The 24450-nt window shown below is 50.1% G+C and overlaps 1 protein-coding gene across 1 annotated transcript in view; it reads right to left on the bottom strand.

Moving 5' to 3' along the window:
• Positions 1-6357: 6357 nt before the first annotated feature.
• LOC125941130 (uncharacterized) overlaps positions 6358-24450 on the bottom strand; it is a 57792-nt gene continuing 39699 nt past the window's right edge. Inside the window, exons 7-11 of the mRNA XM_049658084.1 lie at positions 13068-13124; positions 10468-10494; positions 8056-8152; positions 7850-7900; positions 6358-6367 (exon numbers count right to left, since the gene is read on the bottom strand). Of these exons, the coding sequence (XP_049514041.1) occupies positions 6358-6367; positions 7850-7900; positions 8056-8152; positions 10468-10494; positions 13068-13124 (242 nt within the window). The remainder of the gene's footprint in view (positions 6368-7849; positions 7901-8055; positions 8153-10467; positions 10495-13067; positions 13125-24450) is intronic.

Here is a 24450-nt window from a genome sequence, read left to right as displayed (position 1 = left end):
TGATCTCCGGTTCAAGCGCGTCGGTTTTTACGCATGACTCTTCGAAGGTTCCAGCGAGAGCTGACGTGAGCTTAAGGTAGTACGCATCGAGTGGTCGGGCGGGTAGGGCATGACCAGCACAAACCAAACGCCCCATCAACGAAAGCAGTCGTGCCTGGATCTACGGAATAGATTTGACCACTTAAATGTACTTAATAATAATAATTAAGCCGCGAGACCATCTAACCACGCGTTTTATTTCTGATAAAAATGGTTGCAATAAGTTTGTTTTTGTGCGTTCATAATGCAGGCCTACATATTACCACGAGACAAATAGCAGCTCATCGCGCAAGTGGCAGACAAATATTAAGTTCGTGTGTCAGTGACTTAAATGATCTTAAACCCACTTTTTCACAAGACAAAAAGCTACTCATCCAGTGCCTTCCCATTCTCCAGAAAAACAAAAATGGTACGTCCACTGACCTTTCTCCGACGATGATTTTTCTGTCGTGCTCGCCGGTAAAGTGCAGATGCCTGAAAGATAATGTGGCTCACATGAAAATACGAATATTAATGTGTATCCTGGCCATATCGTCAAGCAGCTAGCTCCCAAATGCAGCCCGCCAACTACTCGAAATAGTCCAAAAAGAAAAGTTTCCCTGCACGCCACATATTCAGTAGGTGTAGATCCGGAATAGTGCTTGTGTACAGAGAGTGGCTGCGCACTAAAGTATAAAGAGGCCGTGTGGAATTGTCTTCGTTCCCTCAAGGCTCACTCAACGGTGAATTTCAGCGCGGGCTTGTCTCCGCAATTACCGCCGATATTCATGAGTAGCGTAAAGGACCTTTTCAAACAGCTAGCATGTCAACCAAAAAATTTGCTGCGATGATTTCGAAAAGAAACAATTTATAATACAGCGCACGAACTAATGAACACGTTCGGCAAGAATTCGTCAACTGCACTCACTAGTTGCAACTCAAAACTTGTAGGTTATAGAATAGTTGCAATAAGTGCACCAACCTGGCACAGGTGTCTTTTTTGTAGTCGCTGCAAGACAAAGTAAACAAAACCGATTAAGCTTGCAACAAGAAGTCGCGAAGCAGCTCACATTAGCGGGTTAGTCACCCGATATCCCCACGTAACTGCGAAGATGCAGAAGAGTAACAATTTAAAATGCCACGCGCGGAGTACTACCGTAAAAACCGGACTATAGGTCGAACCGGAATATTGGTCGACCCCCCAACTAACCAATTCTAAAAATGAAAAATACGAATCTTTTTCAATGGCAAAAGTACCGAAAGACAACCTTACCTTTAAACAAATGCGACTCAGCCGGTTGCACAATGGTGACAGTATTTATTTAAATGCTGCTCCGTGCCGTGATGATAAGATTCTGACAACCACGCGAGTCGATGGTCGCACGATACGAAGCCCACGGTTTTGCCGTAGGCTTCCGCGTACTCAATCACCTTTTTCTTGAAGGCAACGGTGAATTGCCGTCGGCTTCCGCTCATTTTGAAACAAAATGTGAAAAAGCAGCCTGAATGCGATGGCGAAGGCGGCTGTTTATTTCATCTGCCCATTGTTGCAAGACTTGCCTAGTTTTTCTGCCTATGTCCGGTCTGCCTATGTTTGGCAGCAGTGACGGCATCGACCACAACCACTAATCGGACCCTGCTTCACATTGCAGATCTGCCGTCGACAAAACTAGCATAACTACATCCACATCGCTGGCGAACGGGCCTGTGTGAGGGGAGACAAGTGACAAAGCAAGGCCGCTGCGCAAAGCCTGGAGCATTCCAGTCCTGACGGCGCAAGACAGCGGGACCGCGTGACCATCACACAGCCCATATAACCAGCGGTTCTCTGTGGACTCAGCATTTGGCAGCAGTGACGGCATCGACCACAACCACTAATCGGACCCTGCTTCACATTGCAGGTTAGCATACTTTCCATTTTCGCCTCATTAAGTCACCTATATATAGGTGTTGCTGTCACTGCTGCCACAGTGTGTTGTGAAACTTATATGCGCTTTGTCCCGGTTGCTATCAGTAATGTCGAAGGAAATGCAAAAGTGTTTCCAGGAATTCAAGGAGGAGCTCCGAAATGAATTCAAAAGCCTCCGAGAATCTCTGGAAAGAAGTATCCGTCTAGAAGAAAGAAATATTCGGGCAGATATAGAAGAGATGAAACGCAGCATGACGTTCGTCAGCAATGGCCTTGATGAAGCTAACAAGAGGCTCGAAGCCTCCCTGATTGAAAATAAGCTGCTGAGGAATGAAAATGAAACGCTCCGCCTGAAGGTAATCTCCATCGAAAGGGACCTTACTTCTTGCCAAGCTGACCTCGTGAAGTCAGAGCAATACTCGCGTAACCGGAACCTAGAAATCAAAAACGTCAAAGAAAAACCAAATGAGTGCCTTTCGGATATCCTCAGCAAAATTGGCAAGGAAATCGACGAACCAATTTCAGTCGCTGATGTAGACGTATGTCACAGGGTTTCAACAAAAGATAAAACTAAAAGGAACATCGTGGTCCAGTTCGTAAGGCGAGATAAGCGCGACAAGGTTCTTGAAAAAGCACGCAAAACAAAGCTCACAAACACAAAGTTGGGCCTGCCGACTGAATCATCTTTGGATTCCTCGACAGACGAGCCAATTTACATAAATGAGCACCTCTGCCAATTTATGAAGAGACTTTTAGGCATGGCTGTAGCCCGCAAACGCGAAGCGGGATGGAAATTTGTTTGGGTGAAAAACGGCAACATTTTCGCACGTCGCGACGAAAAATCGCAAGTTGCAGCGATAAAGCGTGAAAGCGATCTTGGTAAGATTTGCGCGGGCGACTAGAAATGCGCATGTTTTGCGCAGCCTGATTTCCGTGCCAATACCAGGATGGCAGTCGATTGTATTCTCCCGGAGGCTGTATCAATTGCTTTACCCTGTGAACCACACAAACTGTTTAAGCTCTTTCACCTGAACACAAGATCCATTCAACGAAAGCACGATAACATCGCTGTTCTGTTAGAGTCATTCAAAATCTCTTTCTATGTAACCATGTTCACCGAGACTTGGTACAATGAAAACTCTGATCCCTTTGTTTTACCTCGCTACAGTCATTTCTTTTTAAATCGTCAAGATAGCAGAGGAGGTGGGGTGTCGATACAGGTAGCAGTACCAGGCTTTGACGTCATAAGTGAATTTAGCATTGTCACTAGAGACTTTGAAATCATCTGTATTAAACGAGGTAAAAGTGTGTTTGCCGTATTGTACAGACCGCCAACTGGGAATGTTGCCACGTTTTTAAGTTTTCTCGACTCTGCTTTCGCGTGCCAACGAGTGCAAGTGGTTGCTTACAATTGGGGGTGACCTGAACATTGATATTCTAGCGAACTCGGGCCGCACCATGGAACTTTTACTCTTGCTACAACGAAATGGCTTTGAGAACATTATTTCCACTCCAACACGCGTAACTAAATCAACGGCATCTTTGCTAGACCTTTTTATTACTAACGCTACTACTGAAAAAGTTGCATCTGGCGTTGTAACTTCAGACATTAGTGATCATTTGCCAATCTTTTGCATGCTTAAGCGGAACAATGATTTACAAAAACATGCATGGCCTGAGACAACTTATCGTAAAATATCGCCACAGACATTAGATGTATTTAGGCGCAATATTACCCAGGTTGATTGGAGTCAAACATACGCAATCGAGCATACCAACAAGAGCTATGATACCTTTTTGAGCATTCTGAAAAAGCATTACCTGTGTTCTTTTCCTATGCACACATATCACAAGCAAAAAAAGCTGCGCAAGCCGTGGATAACGTACGACCACATCAAGTTAATCAAACAAAAAAACAAACTTTTCGAGTCCTTTATTTCATCCCGAAGGATCGAAAAATTTAAAGAATATAAAATATTTCGAAATAAGCTTAATAAAATTTTAAAGAAATCTAAAGATGAATATTACAGTCGTATGTTTGATGAAAATTGCCTTCGAAATAGTGACATCTTATGGAAGAACCTTAACGAAGTATTGAATGGAAAAAGAAGTAAAACAACAGTTGAAAACCTGACGTTTGGAAATATGAAGGTAGCTGGAACGGACCTTGCAAATTCTTTCAACGACTTTTTTGTCGGAATCGGTAGTAGCACATATTGTCCTGAAGCAACAAATCATATTTCTAGATTAGAACATTCAGCATTTTTCCACCCAACAAATGTGCATGAAGTAACCAGCATTTTTCAGGGACTCAGAAACAGTCGCAGTCAAGACGCTGATGAACTTCAAATTAAGCCAATTAAGTATGTGATTGATTTACTTGCACCGATATTAACGCACATATATAATTTGTCCCTCACGACGGGCGTTTTTCCTAGTAGAATGCAAGTAGCGAAGGTAACAGTGATCTACAAAAATGGCGATAAAAACAACTTAGGCAATTATCGACCTGTGTCTGTGTTGCCTATTTTCTCAAAAGGACTGGAAAAAATTATAAACGCTCGGATAGAAAATTTCTCCAAAAAATACAACCTCCTTACCGACTGTCAACATGGTTTCAGAAAAGGACGAAGTACTGAAACTGCACTTCTCGTTCAAAAGGAAACTATTCTGGAACATTTCGAAAATAAGACCATGACACTAGGTATCTTCTTAGACTTCAGCAAGGCCTTTGATAGAGTCAACCATCAAATACTACTAGATAAATTAGAACGATATGGCTTTAGAGGAACGGCTTTGAAACTAATCCAAAGCTATTTAAACTCTCGACTACAATACGTCGAACTAAACAAACATAAATCCAGGCTGATGCCCATTGAGTCGGGAGTTCCTCAGGGAAGTATACTGGGACCAATATTCTTCCTTTTTTACATAAATGATATCGTACAAATTTATAATAAATGCCAGTACCTTATATATGCAGACGATTGCTCAGTCCTTATAGATGGCATAAATATGAAAGAAATAGTACCTAAGGCTACGGCCTTCTGTCAGCTACTTTACCTGTGGTGTAAAAGAAATCGGCTTAACCTAAATGAATCAAAAACGAAGTGCGTCCTGTTTCGTCCACTGGGAACTGCGGAAATAGAAACTGGATTCATAACCCTAGGTCCTTACAAAATCACCATTGAAAAGTCGGTAAAATTACTCGGAGTCGTTTTCACGGAGAACATGTCTTGGAATGAGCACACAAAAAACCTATTAATGAAGTTAAGCAAAGCTGCCGGTGTGCTAAGTCGTTGTCGCCACATACTTCCAGCAAATGTGAAAAGGGCTTTATATTGCGCCTTGTTGAATTCCCATTTGTATTACTGCGCATCAGTCTGGGGAAACACCACACTTACAAACCTACACAAACTTACGATAATGCTGAAAAAGGCAGTGCGGTGCATCCATAACGCCCCGTTTCTAGAACACACAGATCCACTATTTCGTAAGCATAGAATTATAAAAGCGGACAAAATTTACCTCCACAAATTACTACTAATGTATAAAAATGCTCAACTTGGCAGAATTGAAACGTTTTTAGACCTAGCAAATTTAAAGGAAAACATAGCGTTGTACCCTTTTAGGTACAAGCCACCTTTTGAAATTCCTTTCTCCCGTACACACTATGGCACAGAAAGGATTCGACATAGACTGCCACTTACATTGAACGAATGCCATGCACGAGACATAGACATACTAACACTAACGAAAAAGGAAATATTTGATCTTTGTATCTAGTATCTTCAATAAATCTTTCTTGATTTACTTATGCTAAAACGTTTGAATAATGATTACGGTCTCATACGTGTTCTTATGCGTGTTATGATCTTATACGTGTCCTCATGTAGTTTCTGTTTTACATAAATGAGCACCTCTGCCAATTTATGAAGAGACTTTTAGGCATGGCTGTAGCCCGCAAACGCGAAGCGGGATGGAAATTTGTTTGGGTGAAAAACGGCAACATTTTCGCACGTCGCGACGAAAAATCGCAAGTTGCAGCGATAAAGCGTGAAAGCGATCTTGGTAAGATTTGCGCGGGCGACTAGAAATGCGCATGTTTTGCGCAGCCTGATTTCCGTGCCAATACCAGGATGGCAGTCGATTGTATTCTCCCGGAAGCTGTATCAATTGCTTTACCCTGTGAACCACACAAACTGTTTAAGCTCTTTCACCTGAACATTATTTGAGAACATTATGTAGTCTCATAATTTTCCTTCATTACCGTACGTACACGGAACTTGGCAGATCACTACAATGGATTTCAATTGTAGGTTCATTAAATAATCACACACGTAATAGTAATAGTAACAGTAATTTTGATTGTATTTTGTTTTCAATACGTCATATTATGCTTCTCGTACATTCTGTACGACGGTTGATCTTCATTTGAAGCTGCAAAAAGAAAATGAAAAACTTCTCTGTATGCTCATTTCCTGCATGCATATTTGCTGCTGTACGGGTGGCAAGAGCTCAGTCAAGCTGCGACAAAGCAGCTTTTTTCTCTTGCCACCTATTTCCGTTGTATCGTGTACACGAAAGACGGAAATAAACAGATTGATTGATTGAAAAAAAATATATAAGACGAGGGTCGACTTTTCGCAATGGTTTTTTGAAAAAAAGTTCCGACCTATATTCCGGTTTTTACGGTAATTCCGTACTACGCCGGGAAAATCTAACTTTCACTGGAAAGTTGCAACTCAAGCTTGCAGTTACCGTACTATAATTAAGTCATTGACCTGACCTTGTGAAATCTTACAGTGCGTCTCATGTTTATATTAAGCCTTCAGTGTGCATTGTATCACACAGGTGACACCCATACATAAAATGGTGCAACTAACGCTCAAGGTGTACCTACGGATGTTATGTGGATAATAGCCTAATTCCAGAATTTTAGATTATATTTAAAACCGCAAAATGTCGTGGTTAAGATTATCAAGTGCTTTCCTGTATTCAACACTGTATTCCCCTCGCGCTAAAATTTTGTTCGATTAGATTTCTTCTAGTGAAAAGCCATGCTAATGCTCCCAACTATATTGTGCTATGTGCTTGCATCAGTATTGCTGATGTGGCCGAAAGCTTTTTAGTTCCTTTGTGGCTTACCTCCATACCGCAACAATTAGTTAACCCGCATTTCCATACAGCCGCAGTACTTGCAGGTCGCGCATTGCATGAAGTGTTTTAGAAAGCGCAGGTGATAACGGTTATTGTTGGAAATGTATGCCTACAGTGCCTCAAGAGCGTGTCATTCGAAACGAACTGACCAATTGAATGAGTACCTGTAGCTAATGTGCCACAAAGCACAGGATCGGTAGAATACGCCATAACTTTCTGTCACCTCGCGAGGCGTTCTTCGCTTGACGTGTGACATAGCTCATCAGAAGGTGTGGCGCTGGTCTATAAATGTTAGGGGCAATTAGTAACCTCGGAGGCAAGCTACTTAAGAACAAACATTTATTGCAGAAGGCCAGCCAACCCTTGTTAGTGCCTTGATATTAAGAGGCCCCACATTCCAGCGTCTATCTGTGGCTCCACTTAGGCCTTGGCCCGACGTGGTTGGTGCGTCAGTGTAGTCTCAATTTTCCTTCATTACCGTACGTACACGGAACTTGGCAGATCACTACAATGGATGTCAATTGTAGGTTCATTAAATAATCACACACGTAATAGTAATAGTAACAGTAATAGCTTCATAGCCTTGAAAATTAGTGCAACCTTGAGTGCATGTGGCTAATATGCCACAATGCACACGATCGGTGCGATACGGTGAAGAATTTGTGGTTTTTAGAGCGGACAGCAAACAATAGACTGATAATGAATATTGGTGCAATTAGTGGTGGCTTCGTAGCTAACGCTAGGAATAAACATCCCACTGACCTTTCGTGGTGCTCAAAGTTGTTACAGCTGTTGTGGTCTTGGAGGCTGAACCTGTACGACAACGCCAGCTCACTGAATTTCGGAACTTGCACATATGCGATAATAAATATTGCGCTGTTGATGCTACTATGATTTTTATAGTGGACAGCAAGATATACGCTCATACAACTTTCATAGCTAACACAAAGAGAAAACGTCTCACTGACCTCTTGTGGTGCTGGTCGTCATTGGAGAAGTTCTGGCCCTGGTGGTGGAGGAGCCTGTAGAACAACAGCTCACTGAATCCCGGAAATTGTGCATAGGCTACAAAGCAGCAAAATGAAGTGCGCGAAGCGTTATGGTAATACATTTTTCACTGTTTCTGCCACTATAGTTTTCAAAGTGAACAGCAAAGAATACGCTAACATAAATGTCACAGTTAACTAAAAAAATATAGAAACATTCCACTGACCTTTCGCAGTGCTCACCGTCATCAGAGCTGTACTCGTCTGGTCGGATTAGCCTGCACGGAAACAGCAGCTTACTGAGCCACAGAAATTGTGCATACGCTATGAAGCAGTGAAATGACTTGAATTTTGGCAGTGTTTGTGCAGTGGCTAAGTCTTTTGCGATAACCGAAACCTGGAACTAAAGGGTATAGGGCTCAGCCGCAGCAACTTCAGGTCATGCAGTATATTCCGAGAATTTCGCCGAGCATTAATGAAGTTGTAGCAGCCCTTCAAACCCGTTGATTTTAACAGCGGAACTGTTGTAGGTCGAGGCAACGCCATCCGCGACCTCCGCATTTTAGGAAGCACGCTGTTACCAAGAAATCCACGCACATTTTGTCGCTCATGATACTGCATGCGGTAGCGAACCATCACTGAGCCTGAGTTGACCTTAGAGGCATTTTATTAAATTGAAAGGAATCTCTCTAAATTAAGCTTCCATGGATACGCCTGCACACATTCTGTTAGCCTCACTACCTGATTATTTTAACATTTTGGCTCTCCTTTCTAGTCCGTAAAGTCGGACAGACTTGAACAGCGAGATGCCTTACATATGGGTTTTCCGTACATACAAAATACAAATTGGATTGGTTGGCCTCTCTTGTCGAGCAGCCACTTTGCGCTACCATTGTGAAAACCAGTCAGAAAGCAATGTATGGATTTTTCCGGCAAACCCTACCTACGCACTTCACCTGCAAGAGCAGTCTGCGTGCAAGCAAACGCCCTTGGGCAACTTGAATGCCAATTTCAATATAGGCTCGCGCGTCAGTTTTTCGAATTTCATTATTTTGACATCCCCATAGCGACGCCTCAGCCAAGATTTAGGTCAAGATCAGCGCGCAATGTCGCAACAATTGTGACCGTGAAAAGAGTCGCACCACTCAGATCATACTCGTAGCCTCGCATTAATCAGGGAAGTTATTTTTATTGCGATAGCAATTATATGGACTCTCCTATGGCGGCGCCGCCGCCATTGCCGTCACCGTGAGGTTCCGTATGACGTCCAACGGCGATGACATCGTCGCCGCGCGCCGTGTGCTGTACGCGCGAGTGAAGAGACGCGCGCTTTCACGGGGAGTAAACGCACGTTCTGCGCCGTGCTCCCTGAAGGACTGCAGAATTAGGCGTCTCTTTCCTCCTCTACAACCACCATTTATATAGAGCAAATGCGCCTTCTGCCGTCGCACTGAAAAACCGGGGGGGGGGGGGGGGGGGGGCGTTTAGCTGCGGCACCAAAAGCGTAATTATATAAAAACGTGGCGGGGCACCTCCGAGGCACCGGCAACAGTCACCAACGCCGCGCGCATTCGGTGCGAACGCGGGCAAAAACACCGACGGCGTCGTCAACAGTTCTGCGCGTTGCTGGTGCGGCTGCATGTCCAAGTTTATACAGCTGATAAAATTACTATCCTTACTTCGTATACCTCTCTACTAATTTGCTATCGTAATTGATGCTTCGCCTTTTGGGTGAAATTGCGACATTTTTGACTCCACGAGTAGATCTGCATTAAATTCACGCCAAATGGCCAATGTGGTAAACGACAGCTGACGACTCCAGGCCATCGCTAGCAGCTCACGGGAACACGGCTCATCGCGGTTGGGCCAGAGATTGCGCGCGTGCACTAAACGGGCAGCCGGAGGAGCGGAATGTTTGTCCATGGGCGATCGGTCGGAACTACAACCACAGTCACATGCGTGCAACGAGCCAGTAACCTTGCAGCACTGAACGGGCTTAGCTTGCGTGTTCACAGAAAGCTCTGAACGAATTCTCGCAACACTGCCATCGTCGAGCTGTTAACGTCGTCGTAAGTCTCGCAGTAACGTCGAGACGACACGAATGCGAAATGCGCCCAGTGCCCCGACCATCAATTTCAAGTTCACTTCATTGATATACAACACTCAGCAAACTCTGTAAACAAGAAGTTTGACGTGCTACTGCTCTAGTTTGGTTGGTTGGTAACAACTTTATTGTGGTAAAAACTTTATTGTACTGCTCTAGGGTATACGAAGAAATTTGACTTTCCCTTGAAATTTATTTTTCCCGACTGCATGATTCCGTTATTTTGCTCCCTTTTCCTGTCCATAAAATCGGAAAAACCTGAGTTTTCCGTCACAAGAGAGTTGACTCACCTGGTACGGGTGATGACTGCGGGAACCCTGTCGAAACAGTCAGTACCCACAGCCATATCAAGTTAAGCACACAGGAAAAATGTGCCCCGGTCTTCGTCTTGCGCGATATTTTGTACTCCATCAATACATTGCAGGAAACGCGGCGAAAGCTACGAAAATAGCGTAGTCATACATGCCTCATTTCAGCTTTCCCAGGGAGCCTTTGTTATCGTTTCCACGGCAGCGGCAGGTCAGATGAATGCAAATGAGGAAGACATTCTTTGTGTGGCATAGAGATGTGTCACCTTGAGCTCGTCATGATCTTGCAATTTAATGGATGTAGGGTCTGGTAAATTTGGTGTCACCCACTTTTTTATAAATACCACATAATGTGAATGGGAAAACGGCGCGCGGTACCTCAATGGTAAGACATCGCACGCGTAATGAGAGGACGTGGGATCGCTCCCCACCAGCGGCCAGTTGTTTTTTGATCCATTTTCATTTCTATTAATTTATAATTTCTTTAATTCAATTAGAATTTCTCTATGTATACTCCTTGGTGTCATTGTTTGTTGGCTTCTTATGCGATTTATAATAATCGGGCCTCTCGGTTCCATTTCTCGTCCACTTTTTTTAATAGTTGCTTGAAGAATTCCGCAACGCATGGTGTACTTCCGTTGTTTTTTAAGCATAAATGTTGAACTTGCACGAGGATCGAAGGTTACATCTAAGTGTCCGCGCGGAATAGGTGCGCAGTATTCCTACGACTAGACGCGCGTTAATATTAACGACCTGCGCGGCTGGCAGGCGACGAAACCGACAGACACGCAGGGGCAACAAAGCAACCACTGCTAGCCGTCATGCGATTGAATGGTTGTCCCATGAATCTTCGTTTTTATAACTAGGCTTTAAAATAGTCACGTGACGTTTTCGTCTCGGAATCTTAGTGACAGGACTATAACTGATTCATGTGAAATAATTATTAGCCGCCTCAAGAACGCTCAAATGCTCGAACTGTGCTTACTCGGCCGTGCGCGCTGCTCCTGCCAGCTAGTTACGCTAAAAGCTCGACAGTAGTTCTAAACTGCACTGTTCGTCCACTTTAGACCAGCAGGAGTAGTGGAATACTGCAATGTGTTCTTTGTGAATTTGGTAAGCAGCTCCCTCGTGCTTAACGCTCCTGCACTGCTCAGCATAAATCCGGACACACCAATTTTCCGCGCTACGTCTATGCGCTCACCTTTTACTTTTTAACCAACCAAGTTTTCACGTTATATAGCAGGAAAAATAAGTCGCGCACCTACGAATACGCATGTTACTCGAGAACAATATTATGACTATAGTTACGGTTTAATGATGAAACTTAGAGTAAACAAATCTTATCTTTGCGAAAAGGGCAAGTTGCGGCAAAAAACCAGCTTCGAGAAACTCGATCCAGGTGAGTGCCTGCTGCAGTGGCTAGCCATGGCACCAAGCCAAATTTCTGATCTCATTGGTGTGAGATGACGTCTGTTTATGCTAAAGACGCACAACTTGGACCCAGGGGGCTCAAAGATAAACGGAAATGATCCGATGTGGTGTGGCTCACCGTGAACTAAACATGGCTGTGAAGCCAAAACCACGAACTGCTCAAGGTTCCCGCCTTGCTGTACTGGTGCAGCATGCATTCTTAACGTGCGCCTTAACAGCGTCTGATGGGCGCCTTAACGTGCGCCTGGTCTGCTTAGTTTTACAAATATAGCCGCCGCAGTTTAGGCCCTTGTCGCACTCGCTTCAGCTGTGCACCGCCACGCGAGGGAATATGAACATTGTCCACTTTTGAGTATACTTTTCCGGTAGACTAGCTTCTGCAGAATAGGTTGATTTTTTAACGATCCAAATCGAGCGGCTAAACTGTCTAAACAGCATCTGGAAAGTATCCACGATTCCAGAGGGGTTGCGATTGTGCGCAACCACCAGCACCGACGCATATATAAAATGTCGCTTAGAAAATAGAAAAGCATGGCGGTAAGGCACCCCTAGTGCCACAAATAACCACCTACCATTGCATACTGAACGCACCCATGCTACATTTTGAGCCTGTAGAGCCGTGGGGAACGAGACGGACGTACCGTCTTTCCTGTAACAAGGCCTCGTTGATTTTCTCTTTAAAAAGGAGAGATTTTTGAGCGGGCGCACTCGTCACAGCGCATGTGGCGAGAGCTTTAGAGAGGAGAAAAGAGGGGAAAGGAGCAGACAGCAGTACGGTGCGCGGACTTAGTGCGAAAGGAAAGCAGTAAAGAAAGTACAGAGAAAGGGAGATCGCGCACTGGACGACGTTTGGCACAGCGGTTCGGATCAGGTGTCCGTATGTCTGGTGTTCAGCACTCACGAAGGTCCGTTAACGGCAGGCGCGCGGAGTTGTTTATGGCTGCGGGGGTGGTGCGCCATCGCCGCGCCGCTTACAAGCGCCTTTAAGGAGCGCCCGGCTGTCTAGCTTCATATGACGATACCGGTGCAGTACACGAGCATGCTCTATACAGTTAAAAAATGCAGTGAAAGAAAATTGTTCGAAGTTTCATGAAGGCCGGGCCTTTCGCAGTTTTACGCGTATTGTTTACAAATTTTACGGAAATACTTACATCCGTCTCGCGGTGTGAAACCGAACCACACCAAGAGGCACCGCATGTCCACGAGAGCTGGAAGAATAACGAGAGTGGAGTGTTATTGGTTATCAGGTTACTTCTAGAGGCCCACTTTCCCGTTGTACGGAATCTTACTTTGAGCATGTAACTCCGATACAGCGTCAAAAGTTCTATTAGTCACACTGCAGACATTTTATCATCTTGTTAAATCAGTGGTGAGTAGCGCCGTGCTGTCCGGCTTTGAGTTGTTTCTGTTCAGTCTTCATTTGCGCTACAATGGCTACGTGAAGTGCCTTGTGTTACCTGTTTCACTCGCTGGTGGCAAAGAAAAGAAAAAAACTCGGACAATGCTGTGCTTGAACTCCACCCTTGTGTACTGAACTTGGCTTGATTTCAGTTCAGCGCGCTAAGTATTTCTGCTCGCCTTTGAGAAGGCACGACAATGTTTGACTATTAGGCACTGCATTCCGCTTGCGACAGCAAAAAAAAAATATACTTTTCTCTTTTTCTAGTAATGCCCGCAGAGAACGGCTCAGTTATTCGTGTGCTTTGAGCCTGTTAGTTTTTAACACAATACGTGACGAATGATAGTGCAATAAGTCCATATATAACCTACATAGAGCACGGACCTGGATGGGGATCCTGTAGAAAAATGTTTTATCTCTCTTTCTCTGGTGCTTAGGTGGAAAAAAAAGACGGTTAGACGGTTTGACTGCGCCAACAAGGGAATATTTTTTTTTTGAAATTTTCTTTACCAAGTCAGGCATTGCTAGGCCATTCTTTGACCGGCTGCTAATTAAATGCTTTCCAGTTGCGATGTCGCTAAACCTTTTTTTTCACACATTCGCACGCGGGCGTCGTTGCGCACAGGGCGAGGCGGCCTAAGGGCGGTACGGGGGCACGTTTTAACGAGAGCACTCATCTCAGCTGTGTCCTGCCACGCGAGCGAATATGAACATTGTCCACATTTAAGTAGACTTTTCCGACAAACTATTTTCTGCAGAGTAGGATGCCTTATTATCGATCCGTCACTGGTTACATCTAATTTCATGCACCTTAATACTTGCACCGCAGTGTCCGCACGCTATAGTTGCGCAGTATCTGTACGACTTGCCGCGCCTTAATACTTCTGATCTGCGCAGCTGCATGGTAACAAAAAAACCACTGCAATTTATGCGCTTGAATTTTTCCCCCATGATTGTTCGTTTCTACGACTAGGCTTCAAGACTCAGTGGTTCTAAATCGCACTGTTCGTCCACTCAAGACCAGCAGCATTAACCGCCGTGGGATACTGCAATGTGTTTTAGCGAATGTGGGACACACGCGCACGTTTCGCGCGAGCACGCGACATCCTGGTTTGTAGGCTAGTAGTGCCTAAAATTAGTTGGCGTTTTAATTTGCTCCTGCTGCACGTCATGGCACACTAATCGGTATGAGCACATAGACTCCTGATATACCCTCGCCATGTACGAGAAGCAGAACCCAGTGCTCGTGTACTTCGGTCACGTCAAGAAACCCCAAGTTGTCAACGTTGGTCAGCTGCTATATACACTGTGGTCGCTCTCGTAGCTACATTGTTGCTTCGGAATAATAAGCTTTGTGAATAAATTCACCAACCAAATTCATTCCGACTCATCTTTTACAGACACCTAAGAACCAGAAAAAAAAAGATAAAAACATTTTTCTGTAAGATCCACATCCAGGTCAGGGCTCTACATAGGTTATATATGGACTTATTGCACTATCATCCATGCCACGTATTGTTTTGAAAACTAAGAGGCCCAAGGCACATAAACAACTAAGCCGTTGTCTGTAAGCATTATTAGCTAATAGCGATTTTTTTTGTGGTCGCTAACGGAATGCAGTGCGTAAAAGACAGTGGGTTTATGCAAGGGTACCTTGCATTACAGGCACTGGATTGCGCTCACGTAGAGATCGTCAACGCAACACTATTTTTGAAAGATTCGACTAAATTCTCATTACGACCTTGCTCTAAAACCGTTACAATTATGTTAACATCCTGCTATTGGAACATAAATGGCCCGTTACGTTGGCTAAGCACTATGTGGCCTTCTAAGACTGCTGCCAGTTTGTGGAGCGCCGTACCAGGCCCACAAATGTTCTGAGCAAGTTCCACTAGCGAATCATTTCATTCAGGCTGCCTCGCTAACGGCGGAGCTGTTCAAGTGATGGCGACACATTGGCCGCACGGTACCCGCGACTTGCATAATATGCAAGGTACCTTTCGAGCGCTGAATATAGTGTGAGGTGTAATTGTCGCGGAAAAGCACACTAACAGCCGTTGTCATCTAACGCACAACATTAGCACTCCGAACCAATTGTAAAGTGACCACTGTAGTAGAGACTATATTTTACCCTTGACTGTATTACTTAACCGCTTTTCGTCAACATGGAAAGGGTGTGTGGTTTACGCATGCCGTAAAAATCCTTTCCCACGGCTCTTTCCAGTTTTTATATTATCTTTCGGCAATAACCATCTCTTGGCAGTACAGCCCACGTGCGCAGAAAAACCTGCCATACATTGAGCATTAAGTTGTTTAAAAGGAGAATAGCAACCCTATGTCCTGAATCCGCGCTTATGCAGTCATACCGTCACGCCATGCAGGCTAGTGTTGATAACCAGCTGGCGAGGCTTATTTCAGCCGGCTACCCACGGTCTGAAATACCCTCCTCCAAATGATAAAGGGCACAAAGCAAATGTTAAATTAAATTATGGGGTTTTATGTGCCAAAACCACGATCTGATTATGAGGCACGCCGTAGTGGGGGACTCCGGAATAATTTGGACCACCTGGGGTTCTTTAACAAAGCAAATGTTAGTGACGCGACTGCCTACCTGGTGGCTCGGTTTATGGTTTATGGGGAAGCTGGTAACAAAGCAAATGTTACCAGCTTCCCCATAAACCATAAACCGAGCCACCAGGTAGGCAGTCGCGTCACTGAGACGTCGCCCACGTAGGCAGAAGCTCAAATTAAAACGTTCCTTTTGGGAAACAAATCCCGGTGGAGTACCCCATGCACGCTATCCGCCTAGAGGGATGATGTGGGATTGCACATTTCTGGGTGTCACGCCGTGGCCCAACCACCATGACTCTTGCAATGCCTCTTCGGAGTATCAACCCGGCGTGTTTCCTTATCGACAAGGCGACGGATATATTTGCCGACAGTTTCGCATGAGGCGTAACAAGCCACGTCGCTGTATTTTATTTATTATTGTAGTACGCAGTGAGACTCCAACCCATAACCCGAGCCACCAGGTAGGCAGCGCATCACTGACAAGACATCGCCCGCGCAAGTCAATAGTTACGCTTTGGTCAGTTTGCTCTAGAGGAACGAGATGGCGCTTTCGATGGCGCGCTGCACGTCTCGGTGAAAGCCCACGAATACGAAACCATTGCAGCTGGTGCCTTGCTACGCGGCGACCAGCGCCGCTATCTTGTACGACATCGAAAAGCTGAGGTTCTGTTTCGTCTCACGCGATCGTCCAGGTCCAGCTATCGGAAATATGACTATGTTCGCTAACCCACTGCGCTCCCTTGACGCTGCAGAATCTGTATAAGGCGCGATATGCGATACTGCGCGCAGTATCGCTCCCTTAAAGAGCTGTGAGCGCTTTTGTCAAAACTGAACTACGAAATCAGTTTTTATTAAACTTTGCACGGTACGCCTAACCTCTATACCAAACGCAAGCGACCCCGGCTCGAACTTGATCATAGCAGCTGGCGAGTGCTCAAGTTTTTGCATTTGAACTTACGAACCATGCTTGGATTCATATTGAGCACGCCTGAATAGGAATATGAATACAAGCGTAGGCGCTCTGACAATTTTGTCACGGTGCGATGTATTCGTTCAGCGGCCAATCGTATGGTGACTGGTTTTGTCGGCGCATAGCTGCGCGAAAGCCCACCCCACATTTCGACTACTTGCGGCTGTCAATTCACGCCAAAAGTTTTCAGCATCGGTGCCCTGCCCAGAAACCGCTCAGTCACACAATACGGAAATTACAGCGGCTGTCAAATGCACAAAAAATCACTTGACGATTACGATACACACTAAAGCGAAATTTCAGCGTAGCTCTATAGGCCCTTTGTGTGTTCCCCAAAGAGAACTTGGCAAATAAGTTACAAAAGCCTATAATTCTGTGGAACTCTCCTGCTGGCACAGGTTTTGCTGCAGAGTTTTTGATAAGCGAGTTTTCCTGCTAAGATCAACTAAAAGAATTTTTTCCTTCATTAAAGGCTCAAAAATGCATGACCGGAAGTTTTCTGGGGTCATGCACTGCTGCCACAGCCCGGATGAAAGGGCCTTTCATTTCGCGTACATTGCCTGGCGCTGACAATCGGTCTCTTGCGGCACGTGGCAAACGGAGCGAAGGGTGGCGCGACTGCCTCGCTAACCTGGAGATAGCGAGAGCGAGCGCGTTGGGCGAGCACGTGGGTGATGCGTGGACGCGATTCACATAAGCCGCCGCCGACAGACCTCCGAGGCGACTGCTGCCACAGCCCGGATGAAAGGGCCTTTCATTTCGCGTACATTGCCTGGCGCTGACAATGTCTCTTGCCGCACGTGGCAAACGGAGCGAAGGGTGGCGCGACTGCCTCGCTAACCTGGAGATAGCGAGAGCGAGCGCGTTGGGCGAGCACGTGGGTGATGCGTGGGCGCGATTCACATAAGCCGCCGCCGACAGACCTCCGAGGCGACTGCTGCCACAGCCCGGATGAAAGGGCCTTTCATTTCGCGTACATTGCCTGGCGCTGACAATCGGTCTCTTGCGGCACGTGGCAAACGGAGCGGAGGGTGGCGCGACTGCCTCGCTAACCTGGAGATAGCGAGAGCCAGCGCATTGGGCGAGCACGTGGGTGATGCGTGGGCGCGATTCACATAAGCCGCCACCGACAGACCTCCGAGGCGACTGCTGCCACAGCCCGGATGAAAGGGCCTTTCATTTCGCGTACATTGCCTGGCGCTGACAATCTGTCTCTTGCCGCACGTGGCAAACGGAGCGAAGGGTGGCGCGACTGCCTCGCTAACCTGGAGATAGCGAGAGCCAGCGCGTTTGGCGAGCACGTGGGTGATGCGTGGGCGCGATTCACATAAGCCGCCGCCGACAGACCTCAGAGGCGACTGCTGCCACAGCCCGGATGAAAGGGCCTTTCATTTCGCGTACATTGCCTGGCGCTGACAATCGGTCTCTTGCGGCACGTGGCAAACGGAGCGGAGGGTGGCGCGACTGCCTCGCTAACCTGGAGATAGCGAGAGCCAGCGCATTGGGCGAGCACGTGGGTGATGCGTGGGCGCAATTCACATAAGCCGCCACCGACAGACCTCCGAGGCGACTGCTGCCACAGCCCGGATGAAAGGGCCTTTCATTTCGCGTACATTGCCTGGCGCTGACAATCTGTCTCTTGCCGCACGTGGCAAACGGAGCGAAGGGTGGCGCGACTGCCTCGCTAACCTGGAGATAGCGAGAGCCAGCGCGTTTGGCGAGCACGTGGGTGATGCGTGGGCGCGATTCACATAAGCCGCCGTCGACAGACCTCCGAGGCGACTGCTGCCACAGCCCGGATGAAGGGGCCTTTCATTTCGCGTACATTGCCTGGCGCTGACAATCGGTCTCTTGCGGCACGTGGCAAACGGAGCGAAGGGTGGCGCGACTGCCTCGCTAACCTGGAGATAGCGAGAGCCAGCGCGTTGGGCGAGCACGTGGGTGATGCGTGGGCGCGATTCACATAAGCCGCCGCCGACAGACCTCCGAGGCGACTGCTGCCACAGCCCGGATGAAAGGGCCTTTCATTTCGCGTACATTGCCTGGCGCTGACAATCGGTCTCTTGCGGCACGTGGCAAACGGAGCGAAGGGTGGAGCGACTGCCTCGCTAACCTGGAGATAGCGAGAGCCAGCGCGTTGGGCGAGCACGTGGGTGATGCGTGGGCGCGATTCACATAAGCCGCCGCCGACAGACCTCCGAGGCAACTGCTGCCACAGCCCGGATGAAAGGGCCTTTCATTTCGCGTACATTGCCTGGCGCTGACAACCGGTCCCTTGCGGCACGTGGCAAACGAAGCGGAGGGTGGCGCGACTGCCTCGCTAACCTGGAGATAGCGAGAGCCAGCGCGTTGGGCGAGCACGTGGGTGATGCGTGGGCGCGATTCACATAAGCCGCCGCCGACAGACCTCAGAGGCGACTGCTGCCACAGCCCGGATGAAAGGGCCTTTCATTTCGCGTACATTGCCTGGCGCTGACAATCGGTCTCTTGCGGCACGTGGCAAACGTAGCGAAGGGTGGCGCGACTGCCTCGCTAACCTGGAGATAGCGAGAGCCAGCGCGTTGGGCGAGCACGTGGGTGATGCGTGGGCGCGATTCACATAAGCCGCCGCCGACAGACCTCCGAGGCGACTGCTGCCACAGCCCGGATGAAAGGGCCTTTCATTTCGCGTACATTGCCTGGCGCTGACAATCGGTCTCTTGCGGCACGTGGCAAACGGAGCGAAGGGTGGAGAGACTGCCTCGCTAACCTGGAGATAGCGAGAGCCAGTGCGTTGGGCGAGCACGTGGGTGATGCGTGGGCGCGATTCACATAAGCCGCTACCGACAGACGTCCTAGGCGACTGCTGCCACAGCCCGGATGAAGGGGCCTTTCATTTCGCGTACATTGCCTGGCGCTGACAATCGGTCTCTTGCGGCACGTGGCAAACGGAGCGAAGGGTGGCGCGACTGCCTCGCTAACCTGGAGATAGCGAGAGCCAGCGCGTTGGGCGAGCACGTGGGTGATGCGTGGGCGCGATTCACATAAGCCGCCGTCGACAGACCTCCGAGGCGACTGCTGCCACAGCCCGGATGAAGGGGCCTTTCATTTCGCGTACATTGCCTGGCGCTGACAATCGGTCTCTTGCGGCACGTGGCAAACGGAGCGAAGGGTGGCGCGACTGCCTCGCTAACCTGGAGATAGCGAGAGCCAGCGCGTTGGGCGAGCACGTGGGTGATGCGTGGGCGCGATTCACATAAGCCGCCGCCGACAGACCTCAGAGGCGACTGCTGCCACAGCCCGGATGAAAGGGCCTTTCATTTCGCGTACATTGCCTGGCGCTGACAATCGGTCTCTTGCGGCACGTGGCAAACGGAGCGAAGGGTGGAGCGACTGCCTCGCTAACCTGGAGATAGCGAGAGCCAGCGCGTTGGGCGAGCACGTGGGTGATGCGTGGGCGCGATTCACATAAGCCGCCGCCGACAGACCTCCGAGGCAACTGCTGCCACAGCCCGGATGAAAGGGCCTTTCATTTCGCGTACATTGCCTGGCGCTGACAATCGGTCCTCTTGCGGCACGTGGCAAACGAGCGGAGGGTGGCGCGACTGCCTCGCTAACCTGGAGATAGCGAGAGCCAGCGCGTTGGGCGAGCACGTGGGTGATGCGTGGGCGCGATTCACATAAGCCGCCGCCGACAGACCTCAGAGGCGACTGCTGCCACAGCCCGGATGAAAGGGCCTTTCATTTCGCGTACATTGCCTGGCGCTGACAATCGGTCTCTTGCGGCACGTGGCAAACGGAGCGAAGGGTGGCGCGACTGCCTCGCTAACCTGGAGATAGCGAGAGCCAGCGCGTTGGGCGAGCACGTGGGTGATGCGTGGGCGCGATTCACATAAGCCGCCGCCGACAGACCTCCGAGGCGACTGCTGCCACAGCCCGGATGAAAGGGCCTTTCATTTCGCGTACATTGCCTGGCGCTGACAATCGGTCTCTTGCGGCACGTGGCAAACGGAGCGAAGGGTGGCGCGACTGCCTCGCTAACCTGGAGATAGCGAGAGCCAGCGCGTTGGGCGAGCACGTGGGTGATGCGTGGGCGCGATTCACATAAGCCGCCTACCGACAGACCTCCGAGGCGACTGCTGCCACAGCCCGGATGAAAGGGCCTTTCATTTCGCGTACATTGCCTGGCGCTGACAATCGGTCTCTTGCGGCACGTGGCAAACGGAGCGAAGGGTGGCGCGACTGCCTCGCTAACCTGGAGATAGCGAGAGCCAGCGCGTTGGGCGAGCACGTGGGTGATGCGTGGGCGCGATTCACATAAGCCGCCGCCGACAGACCTCCGAGGCGACTGCTGCCACAGCCCGGATGAAAGGGCCTTTCATTTCGCGTACATTGCCTGGCGCTGACAATCGGTCTCTTGCGGCACGTGGCAAACGGAGCGAAGGGTGGCGCGACTGCCTCGCTAACCTGGAGATAGCGAGAGCCAGCGCGTTGGGCGAGCACGTGGGTGATGCGTGGGCGCGATTCACATAAGCCGCCGCCGACAGACCTCCGAGGCGACTGCTGCCACAGCCCGGATGAAAGGGCCTTTCATTTCGCGTACATTGCCTGGCGCTGACAATCGGTCTCTTGCGGCACGTGGCAAACGGAGCGAAGGGTGGCGCGACTGCCTCGCTAACCTGGAGATAGCGAGAGCCAGCGCGTTGGGCGAGCACGTGGGTGATGCGTGGGCGCGATTCACATAAGCCGCCGCCGACAGACCTCCGAGGCGACTGCTGCCACAGCCCGGATGAAAGGGCCTTTCATTTCGCGTACATTGCCTGGCGCTGACAATCGGTCTCTTGCGGCACGTGGCAAACGGAGCGAAGGGTGGCGCGACTGCCTCGCTAACCTGGAGATAGCGAGAGCCAGCGCGTTGGGCGAGCACGTGGGTGATGCGTGGGCGCGATTCACATAAGCCGCCGCCGACAGACCTCCGAGGCGACTGCTGCCACAGCCCGGATGAAGGGCCTTTCATTTCGCGTACATTGCCTGGCGCTGACAATCGGTCTCTTGCGGCACGTGGCAAACGGAGCGAAGGGTGGCGCGACTGCCTCGCTAACCTGGAGATAGCGAGAGCCAGCGCGTTGGGCGAGCACGTGGGTGATGCGTGGGCGCGATTCACATAAGCCGCCGCCGACAGACCTCAGAGGCGACTGCTGCCACAGCCCGGATGAAAGGGCCTTTCATTTCGCGTACATTGCCTGGCGCTGACAATCGGTCTCTTGCGGCACGTGGCAAACGGAGCGAAGGGTGGCGCGACTGCCTCGCTAACCTGGAGATAGCGAGAGCCAGCGCGTTGGGCGAGCACGTGGGTGATGCGTGGGCGCGATTCACATAAGCCGCCGCCGACAGACCTCCGAGGCGACTGCTGCCACAGCCCGGATGAAAGGGCCTTTCATTTCGCGTACATTGCCTGGCGCTGACAATCGGTCTCTTGCGGCACGTGGCAAACGAGCGGAGGGTGGCGCGACTGCCTCGCTAACCTGGAGATAGCGAGAGCCAGCGCGTTGGGCGAGCACGTGGGTGATGCGTGGGCGCGATTCACATAAGCCGCCGCCGACAGACCTCAGAGGCGACTGCTGCCACAGCCCGGATGAAAGGGCCTTTCATTTCGCGTACATTGCCTGGCGCTGACAATCGGTCTCTTGCGGCACGTGGCAAACGGAGCGAAGGGTGGCGCGACTGCCTCGCTAACCTGGAGATAGCGAGAGCCAGCGCGTTGGGCGAGCACGTGGGTGATGCGTGGGCGCGATTCACATAAGCCGCCGCCGACAGACCTCCGAGGCGACTGCTGCCACAGCCCGGATGAAAGGGCCTTTCATTTCGCGTACATTGCCTGGCGCTGACAATCGGTCTCTTGCGGCACGTGGCAAACGGAGCGAAGGGTGGCGCGACTGCCTCGCTAACCTGGAGATAGCGAGAGCCAGCGCGTTGGGCGAGCACGTGGGTGATGCGTGGGCGCGATTCACATAAGCCGCCGCCGACAGACCTCCGAGGCGACTGCTGCCACAGCCCGGATGAAAGGGCCTTTCATTTCGCGTACATTGCCTGGCGCTGACAATCGGTCTCTTGCGGCACGTGGCAAACGGAGCGAAGGGTGGCGCGACTGCCTCGCTAACCTGGAGATAGCGAGAGCCAGCGCGTTGGGCGAGCACGTGGGTGATGCGTGGGCGCGATTCACATAAGCCGCCGCCGACAGACCTCCGAGGCGACTGCTGCCACAGCCCGGATGAAAGGGCCTTTCATTTCGCGTACATTGCCTGGCGCTGACAATCGGTCTCTTGCGGCACGTGGCAAACGGAGCGAAGGGTGGCGCGACTGCCTCGCTAACCTGGAGATAGCGAGAGCCAGCGCGTTGGGCGAGCACGTGGGTGATGCGTGGGCGCGATTCACATAAGCCGCCGCCGACAGACCTCCGAGGCGACTGCTGCCACAGCCCGGATGAAAGGGCCTTTCATTTCGCGTACATTGCCTGGCGCTGACAATCGGTCTCTTGCGGCACGTGGCAAACGGAGCGAAGGGTGGCGCGACTGCCTCGCTAACCTGGAGATAGCGAGAGCCAGCGCGTTGGGCGAGCACGTGGGTGATGCGTGGGCGCGATTCACATAAGCCGCCGCCGACAGACCTCCGAGGCGACTGCTGCCACAGCCCGGATGAAAGGGCCTTTCATTTCGCGTACATTGCCTGGCGCTGACAATCGGTCTCTTGCGGCACGTGGCAAACGGAGCGAAGGGTGGCGCGACTGCCTCGCTAACCTGGAGATAGCGAGAGCCAGCGCGTTGGGCGAGCACGTGGGTGATGCGTGGGCGCGATTCACATAAGCCGCCGCCGACAGACCTCCGAGGCGACTGCTGCCACAGCCCGGATGAAAGGGCCTTTCATTTCGCGTACATTGCCTGGCGCTGACAATCGGTCTCTTGCGGCACGTGGCAAACGGAGCGAAGGGTGGCGCGACTGCCTCGCTAACCTGGAGATAGCGAGAGCCAGCGCGTTGGGCGAGCACGTGGGTGATGCGTGGGCGCGATTCACATAAGCCGCCGCCGACAGACCTCCGAGGCGACTGCTGCCACAGCCCGGATGAAAGGGCCTTTCATTTCGCGTACATTGCCTGGCGCTGACAATCGGTCTCTTGCGGCACGTGGCAAACGGAGCGAAGGGTGGCGCGACTGCCTCGCTAACCTGGAGATAGCGAGAGCCAGCGCGTTGGGCGAGCACGTGGGTGATGCGTGGGCGCGATTCACATAAGCCGCCGCCGACAGACCTCCGAGGCGACTGCTGCCACAGCCCGGATGAAAGGGCCTTTCATTTCGCGTACATTGCCTGGCGCTGACAATCGGTCTCTTGCGGCACGTGGCAAACGGAGCGAAGGGTGGCGCGACTGCCTCGCTAACCTGGAGATAGCGAGAGCCAGCGCGTTGGGCGAGCACGTGGGTGATGCGTGGGCGCGATTCACATAAGCCGCCGCCGACAGACCTCAGAGGCGACTGCTGCCACAGCCCGGATGAAAGGGCCTTTCATTTCGCGTACATTGCCTGGCGCTGACAATCGGTCTCTTGCGGCACGTGGCAAACGG

Source organism: Dermacentor silvarum, chromosome 10 (assembly GCF_013339745.2).
Source record: "Dermacentor silvarum isolate Dsil-2018 chromosome 10, BIME_Dsil_1.4, whole genome shotgun sequence".
Taxonomy (NCBI): Eukaryota; Metazoa; Arthropoda; class Arachnida; order Ixodida; family Ixodidae; genus Dermacentor; species Dermacentor silvarum.
This window is presented reverse-complemented; position numbering and strand designations above follow the sequence as displayed.